The 8,731-nt window shown below is 48.3% G+C and overlaps 1 protein-coding gene across 1 annotated transcript; it reads left to right on the top strand.

The window, feature by feature from the left end:
* Nucleotides 1–541: 541 nt before the first annotated feature.
* LOC143267037 (CMRF-35-like molecule 4) lies at nucleotides 542–7,998 on the top strand. The gene is made up of 4 exons (XM_076543704.1): nucleotides 542–2,882; nucleotides 3,962–4,324; nucleotides 6,127–6,247; nucleotides 7,495–7,998. Exons 1-4 carry the CDS (start codon nucleotides 2,822–2,824, stop codon nucleotides 7,640–7,642), a joined length of 693 nt encoding a protein of 230 aa, XP_076399819.1. The 5' UTR covers nucleotides 542–2,821; the 3' UTR covers nucleotides 7,643–7,998.
* The last annotated feature ends 733 nt before the right edge of the window (nucleotides 7,999–8,731 follow it).

Here is an 8,731-nt window from a genome sequence, read left to right as displayed (position 1 = left end):
CCTGAGAGTCCAGATGTGTGTACCAGTCACCCCTGAGAGTCCAGATGCGTGTTACAGTGACCCCTGAGAGTCCAGATGTGTGTTCCAGTGACCCCTGAGAGTCCAGGTGTGTGTTCCAGTGACCCCTGAGAGTCCAGGTGATGTTACAGTGACCCCTGAGAATCCAGATGTGTGTTACAGTGACCCCTGAGAGTCCAGGTGATGTTACAGTAACACCTGAGAGTCCATGTGTGTGTTACAGTGTCCCCTGAGAGTCCAGGTGATGTTACCGTGACCCCTGAGAGTCCAGATGCGTGTTACCGTGACCCCTGAGAGTCCAGATGCATGTTACAGTGTCCCCTGAGAGTCCAGATGCATGTGACAGTGACCCCTGAGAGTCCAGATGCGTGTTCCAGTGTCCAGCTTGACATGGTTTCTGGGGATCTGAACTCTAGTCATCACCTGTGCAGAATGAGCACTTTACCCCCTGAGCCATCTCTCCAGCCAGTGGGGGTCCCTGAGACACCACACTCCTTGAAGTGGTCTTGGGCCTTCTAAGTGGCCACAAGAGGGCCACAGGAAGGAATCCAGATCCTACATAGAACTTCCTGTTACAACATTGTGTTTACAAATTTCTATACAACTCTAAGTTTTTCTTGTGTGTGCAAGTTCCTTGTCTGTCCACACTTATCTAACTAACGCAGCTCTTGCAGAGTGACTCAACATCACCATGAGGTACGGCTGGCGGCTCAGCTGTGGCCGTCACCGATACTTCTGAGCCCCTAGTCCTCACTCAAGTCTTCAGCACCAAGGGAATGTGGCTGTGTGTTTTGTTGGTACACTGATTTGCCACAGAGGAGGTTCTGTGACTCCACCTTGAATGTGACTCCCTGTTACCACACTCCTCAAGTCTGGGCCAGAGTGTAAGAACTGATGTGTTCACTAAGCTCAGTTATAAGTCGTTTGCTGTGCTATGAATCAAGCCCTGTGCTGGGGAGATATCACAGGTCCGAGGCCTGCTATAGGACAGACCGGAATCAGAACACATTCCCTCATCTCCATTAGCCATTGCTCAGCAGAGCTCTCTCTCTCTCTCTCTCTCTCTCTCTCTCTCTCTCTCTCTCTCTCTCTGAAAATGAGGGTGTAGCTCTCAGTTATGTCTCCACAACCTTGTCTCCCATGCCTGCCACCATGCTCCCTGCCATGATAATAATGGACTAAGCCTCTGAAACTGTAAGCAAGCCTCCAATGACAAGCTTTCTCTAATATGAGTTCTGGTCATGGTGTCTCTTCACAGCAGTAGAGTAGTGACTAGGACAGATACCAAGCATAGACTATGGCATTGGAGTCCCCAAGTGAATACACAAAGCAGATTATTTGTTCTTGTTGAGCTGATATTGAGTTGAGCATAAAGAAACAAAGGACACAGACAAAATTCAGACAGACACCCTGAAGATGTATATGTGAGAGGCAAGAACTAGAGAAAGTTACAATGAGAAAATTTCTGCATTGTCTGTTAATAGGGATTGGAAACGAATGGAATACATTTGATTGTCCAGAGGAGAGCCCCAGGCCAATGAAGAGCAAGTACCAATGTCCCCCTAAATGTCATCACAGCCTCTAGATACCGACATATATCAGAGAGTTGCAGATGCCTCTATGGTTAGGTGCATCACTGGCCTCCAGGAAGCATTCTCTTGCCTTCTTCCCCAACATGAGAGGGAAATGGACCTCCAACATTAGGAACTGAGTTGTCAGAAAGGAGAGACCTGAGGTTTTTCTTCATTCTCCCTCCCAACACCCAATACCTACCCAAAATAATGACAACAGGCCCATATCTAGATACGGGGCCATGACATACGAAGACAGAGTGGTCAGGTAGAGTGGCTGATGCCCATAATTTTTCTGCACTCAAGGAATGGAGGATTTCGGTGAGTTCAAGTTCAGCTTAAAATAGGGCATTCCAGCCCATCCTGGGTTCCAATGTGAAATACTGTCTCAAATAAACGAGGTCTGACACATATTTCAGTTGGTAGAGTGCTTGCCTAGGATGCATGAAGCCCTGGGTTAAATCCTGAGCACAGCATAAATGGCATGTGGTAGATCACACCTATAATAACCTAGATTCAGGAATTAGAAGCAGGAGGATCAATTCTACGTCATCCTTAGTTGTATAGAGCCAGATTGAGCTAGAGATCTGCCACAAACAAACAAACAAACAAACAAACAGAATAAGATGGAAGAGGAGAGAGAGCTGTGACCTACAAGTCTGTACCCTTTGTGGGGACTCAGTATCAACATAAACTGATTAAAGTATAAGGATCACATTGTTTGCTGAACCAGCTGTGTGAAGCCAGAAATAGTGGCAGAGACCCCATGGATTAAGAGCATGCTATGGAAGGCTAAGCTGAATTTTGGAAGGAGATGGTTCCTCTGTGCTCACAGGGAAGGAGCAAGAAAAGATTGACAGCCATCAGGTCCACTCAGGAAGTGGCATGTCACAGAGGGTGGAGCAGCCTGAACAAAAAAGGAAATACTTTCCAGGTCTCTGCCAGGAGTGGGAAGGTTGTAAAGCACTTAGCTGAAGGCTAAGGGACAAGTGGCATCTTAATCCATGGCAGTGGCTGTGGCTGTGTCCCTAACTGGATTGACAGGAACCAGTGCCCCAAGGCCTGGACCATCTTCAGAGCACTTCCTGTACCAGTTCATCTGGAGCCTTTCCGGTGACCAGGAAGCAGAGGACAGAAAGGAGAACTCGGCATGTGAACACTGGACGTTCTAAGAAAACACTGCCCCTCTCCTCTTGGGCTTGGTGTGGGCAGGAGACATCAGAGCAGAAGAAATGACCCCAGGAGTGATGGGAATGTGGCTGCCTTCAGCTCTGCTCCTCTTGCAGGTCCCAGGTGAGCACGGGGATGGGGGGGTGTGGGGTTACAGCTCTGAAAGGGGAACTCCTGGAGTAAGTGAGAGGGCAGGATGGGGGATGGGAGGTGGGAGAGAGCAGCCAGCAGAGGAAGATGGGCCCAGAGTGAAGACAAGGAGTGATGGGGGGGGGGGCGCAGGAGTGACCAGTGTCACCTCACAGGTGCTGTCAGGAATCAGTGCACAGTACAGTCATGACTACCACACCTGAGACAGTCAGGACCTGCTGAGAGGGTTAGCTGAGACAGGTATTGCCATAACACCACACAATCTTTATTGGGTATACACATGTATTTGCACACCAAAGGTGTATAAGCACTGATTCCTGCAAAGATACATGTTACACCCACAGAGACATACACACACATACATATGTAAAGACTCCCTCCCACCAGCTCTCTGTCTCTGTCCATTTATCTGTCTCTGTCTGTCTGTCCGTCCGTCCATCTCTCTCTCTCTCTCTCTCTCTCTCTCTCTCTCTCTCTCTCTCTCTCTCTCTCACACACACACACACACACACACACACACACGTTGTTTCCTCCTGGGCCCTTCCTTTCTCCAGGGACAAGCCCCCTCTCCGCCCCCTCTTCAGGACAACACAGGTGCTCACCTCAGTCCTGACTTTGGGTCTAACAAAGCCTGTCTCCTTTCTTGATTCTTTCTTTCTTTCTTTCTTTCTTTCTTTCTTTCTTTCTTTCTTTCTTTCTTTCTTTCTTTCTTTCTTTCTTTCTTTCTTTTTCTTTCTTTCTTTCTTTTCTTTTTCTTTTTCTTTTTTTTTAAAGATTTATTTACTTATTATGTATACACTGTTCTGTTTGCAAGTATCCCTGCAGGCCAGAAGAGGGAGCCAGATCTCATTACAGATTGCTGTGAGCCACCATGTGGGTGCTGGGAATTGAACTCAGGACCTCAGGAAGAACAGCCAGTGTTCTTATCCTCTGAGCCATCTCTCCAGCCTTTGATGCTTTCTTCAGACCAGACACCTCTTTAAGAGATGACTAAGGGAGGCCTGACCCCCATCCAACTGTGAGGGTGCAGAATTGGGGCTTGTGTTTTCCAGGCTGTGTCCCTCTGCGTGGCCCCAGCAAGGTGACAGGCACTGTGGGGGAGTCCCTGAGTGTGCGGTGTCAGTACAAGGAGGAACACAAGAATAATGAGAAATACTGGTGCAGAGTGACTATGCTACCATGTAAAGAGATTGTCAGGACCAGAGCCTCAAAAGAAGTTGGGAAAGGCCGAGTGTCCATCAGGGACCATCCAGGCATCCTCACCTTCACAGTGACCTTGGAGAACCTCACCCTGGAGGATGCAGGCACCTACAAGTGTGCGGTGGATGTGCCATTTATCAATTACTCCCTCTGGGAAATTGAATCCACCTTGTGGATCGATGAATTCTTCAAAGTTGTGGTGTCTGTAGTCCCAGGTAAGCTCCCTGAAAACAGGCCAGTCATTCCCTCATGAGGGAAGGAAGGCAGATACAATCGCATGGTGAGCTTGGTAAATCAGTGACTCAGGCCACAGGGGGTGTGAGTCCACATGTGCCATTCTGAGAGCGTGTGTGGTATATGTGATAGCAAAAGTACACCAATATCTGTGTGTGCATGTACACACAGGCACAATGGGGAACCTGAGTTCTTAGAAACTCTCTTTTTATTACATACATTTACTTATTTATTTATTTATTTATTTATTTATTTATTTATTTATTTATTTATTTATTTATTTATTTATTTAGTTGGACTAGCCCTGGTGTGTGCCAGTCAGAGAACTCACACTTAGTTCTCCCTCCACAGTGGGGTACTGGGGCTCTAACACAGGTCATCAGGTTTGACAAGCAGGGTCTTTCCCCACCGAGCTGTCTCATCAACCAATGTTGGAGATTCTCAGAGTGTCCCTTGTGACAGTCTGAGGCTCAGAGACAAGCCATGGATCAGTGGCTCTTTGTGACTTCCTGTCCTGATAGCAGACAAGTCCTCTCTCCCAGGTCTCACTTGGTCCTCTCCCCCTCTCATGTGGGAACAGAACCCAGCCTATCTACTCCCCTCCTTCAGAGGATGCCCTGGGCTGAAACTGAGTGGACACTTCCCTTCCATGGAGGTCCCAAGGTGCCAGCCTCATCACAGTGCTTCTGGGGCTTTTGAAAAGAACCAGAGACACAGGAAGTGTAGATTACATATCGGGGTTCTTGATTCCTGAGAAATCCATTCAATCCGTCCAAGTCCCCCTACATTCCCCTTTCCCAGGAACCATTTACTGCAGGAAGAAACTCAGAGAATCCCCCAAAAGTGCCCCTTCCCAGCAGAGGGTGAAGCTGGATGGAAGACAGTCTCTCAGCTCCTCTGGTCCCAATGTTCTCCATGTCTGCAGTCATTCTCCCCTAAAGGAGCCTTCATTGTTTATAGAACCGACTTAGTGCATCTCTTCAATGGCCCGGTGGGGCGGGGGCTGAAGGCGATGAACTGCTCTGTTGTTCCCAGCATTTTTCTATTCAGAGAGAGGGTCTTGTGTAGCCCAGGCTGGCCACAAACTCACTGTGTGGTAGGAATTCAACTGGAATGACTTAACTTCCTGACTCTGCCTCTCCAGCACTGGGATTACCGGCTCCCATCCCCACACCCAGCTTCCTGTTCTGGTTCTCAATTGTGGTTTCCCCCTCATAAAAGCTTCCCTCCAACATTGTCTGTGGGTTCATAGTGAGGAGTGTAGAACCAAATCCCACTGGTGTCTCTAGTTCCCCTCAGCAGAGGCGACTCTCCACAGGGTCCTTCAAGCATCTCTCTATCTAGAACTTCCCACATGGCCATTCCTCAGAGAAGAGTGTCCAGTGGCCTTTCTGGGTGACAGTGTGGGAATGACTGGGCCAGGCAGACAGAGTCCCACCACTCTGTGTCTGTCCCCAGAAGGATGGAAGACAAGGAGGCAAAAGGTGTCACTGAGGCCGGAAGGGACCTGGCACCAAGTGTCTTGTCACTGACACTTAAACTCTCCTCTGCAGGAAGACTGGCCTCAAGTTTGAAAGTGCCAACCAGCCCCAGTGCACCATGGGAAGGCCTGGGGAGGCAAGCCCTGACCAGGACTTGGTGGGGCCATGGGGCTTGTAGGCTGTCACACAGCGGTCCACCGTGTCCCTAGGGACCCGTGTGCAGCAGAGCTGCAGAGGTTTCAGTGGGGAGGACATGGAGTGGAGGTCACTGGGACAGTCTGTGTTTCCATCCTTTGCTCCAGTCACAGGCTCTAGCCCCGAGAACAGAGCAAATAACCTGGGGTCGCCCACATCCTCTCCAGTGCACACTCAGCCCAGCGTGACCACAGAGGACACAACTCCTGGTTCCAGCCTACAACCCCGGTGAGGACCCTGAGGGCTCTGGATTGTGGGTGGGGAATGCTGAGAGGGTGGAGGTAGAATGGTTTGGATCTCACTACTTGGGCATCTACTGCACCTTCCAATCCCACACTGTCCTGGGGGAGTGTCTTGTGAGCAACAGTTGCTCATCTACAGATTGGGACACAACAGTGACACCCAGACCCAGACCTGCTGAGACAGAGTTAGTTTCCTGTCAAGAGGTTACAACACAAACACAACCAGAATCTGGGGAGACAGCTCTGCTGGTGAAGGATCTGAGTTTGAGCCTCATCACCCACATGTCAGGCATGGAGGCATACACTCTAATTACCTGAGCTGTGGAGGTGGAGACAGGAGGATCCCTGAGATTCACTGGGCAACCAGCCTAGCCTACTTGACAAGCTCCAAGCCAATGTGAGATCCTGTCATATAACAATATAGATGGATCAGGTGTGGTGTCTCATACCTTTAATCCAGCACTTGGGAGGCAAAGGCAGGCCACTCTATGAGCTGAAAATCAGCCTGGACTTCATAACAAATTTCATTCTAGCCAGAGTCGCAGAAAGACCTGTCCCAACATCAACATAACAAGATGATGATTCTTGAGGAATCACACCCAAGGGTATCCTCTCGTGTTTATATTCATGCACACACATGTGCACCTACATACACACACATGAACACACACACACACACACACACCAGCAAATTAATTAATTTTATTTAATTCATAATTACTTAATGAAAATAAATACAGCCACTGGTCTGTTGTGGCACAAGCATTTAACCTCAGTAATTGGAAGGTAGAGAAATGTGGATCTCTGTGAGTTCAAGGCCATCCTGGTCAACATAGTGAGTTCCAGGACAGCCTGGGCTACATAATAGAGAAACCCTGTGCCCCTCACCCCAAAAGAACATAAGTTAATAGCAAAACAACAAAATAACAAATAAGAGCTACCAGGAGGTAATAGGGGAACTAATTTTAGAAGAGAGTTGGGGCCTGGGTGCAGGAGGCAGCCCCTGCCTGCATAGAGGACTTAGGAGTGGAGGTCCACGGAGAGACTGAGCCAGATTCACAGTTCCAGGCTACTTCTTTGGCTCAGTCACATAGCTCAATCAGCCAGGGTTCCTTGTCCTTGTCCCTGAAAAGAGCATCTTGGACACACACCGGGGCAAAGAGACCAACACACAATGCAGGTCATTGTCACCACCTTCTGGGAAGGGAGCTTATTGTGTCCTTGTCCCCACAGGTCCCTGCTGAGCAGCATCTACTTCAAGCTCCTGGTCTTTCTGGAGGTGCCCCTGCTCCTGAGCATGCTCAGTGCTGTCCTCTGGGTGAACAGGCCTCAGGGGTGCTCTGGGGAGAAGCAGCATTGTCCTGATTATGAGAATCAGTGAAGTCTGCTGACATCAAAGCTCTGTTCATGTCCCTGGACACAGCACTTCCAGTGGCAGAAGACAACAAATAAATCTGTGTTCCTGAGAATACTCTGAGATTTTTTTTTTTAGAATACTCTTTGTGATGTGTCAAACACATAAAAGAATGTGCCCAATAAATACATATACATACATATTTTAATAGAACATTATTACTTAGCTGTGGATTTCTGTTTAAGCAGTTTAATTCTGATGAACATAAATATTACCAGAATATTCTTCCTTACTGACATAGGAAAGTAACAGTATTCTCAGTCTCAAAAACAACCTTTAACATATCTTGCAAAGACCTTAGAACTAGTCCAAAGCAGACTAATCTGCCCCTTCAGAATGTACACAGACTAATTCCCAGATGTTGTTCATTGCTGAATCAAGGCCAGGCTGTTTCCATCAGTAGTTTCCTCTCTGCTGCTGGTGCATACAGTACCCTGACAGCTCAAGTTTCAGCCTATGTTTCATGTCTGGGACCCTCACCAACTTAGAGCTACGTGTGTGGGTCAATGTGCCATTACCAGCCTAGGAGAAACTAAGTGGCTTATCTTGTGTTTTGAGAATGGGTAGCACGCTGAAAATGTGACTTATAATTGCCCAGAGTTTGGCCCAGAGGGAGCAGCAGCATCGGTGTGAAGAGAGACGGCTGTGTAGAGCTATGTGAGAGCTGCTGCAGAATGGGTGTGTGTGTGTGTGTGTGTGTGTGTGTGTGTGTGTGTGTGTGTATGTGTGTGTGTGTGTGTGTGTTGAGAGATGGAGACAAAGAAGCATGAGAGAAGTGTGAGGACCTGAACAAGTTTAAGAGTGAATAAAGTGTGAAGAAATCATGTAGAAGTGTGTGTGTGTGTGTGTGTGTGAGAGAGAGAGAGACAGAGACAGAGACAGAGACAGAGATAGAGACAGACAGACAGAGAGACAGAGAGAGACAGACAGACAGAGAGACAGACAGACAGACAGACAGAGAGACAGAGAGAGAGACACACACACACACACACACAGAGAGAGAGAGAGAGAGAGAGAGAGAGAGAGAGAGAGAGAGAGAGAGAGAGAGAGAGAGAG

Source organism: Peromyscus maniculatus, chromosome 8, assembly GCF_049852395.1.
Source record: "Peromyscus maniculatus bairdii isolate BWxNUB_F1_BW_parent chromosome 8, HU_Pman_BW_mat_3.1, whole genome shotgun sequence".
Classification (NCBI taxonomy): Eukaryota; Metazoa; Chordata; class Mammalia; order Rodentia; family Cricetidae; genus Peromyscus; species Peromyscus maniculatus.
This window is presented reverse-complemented; position numbering and strand designations above follow the sequence as displayed.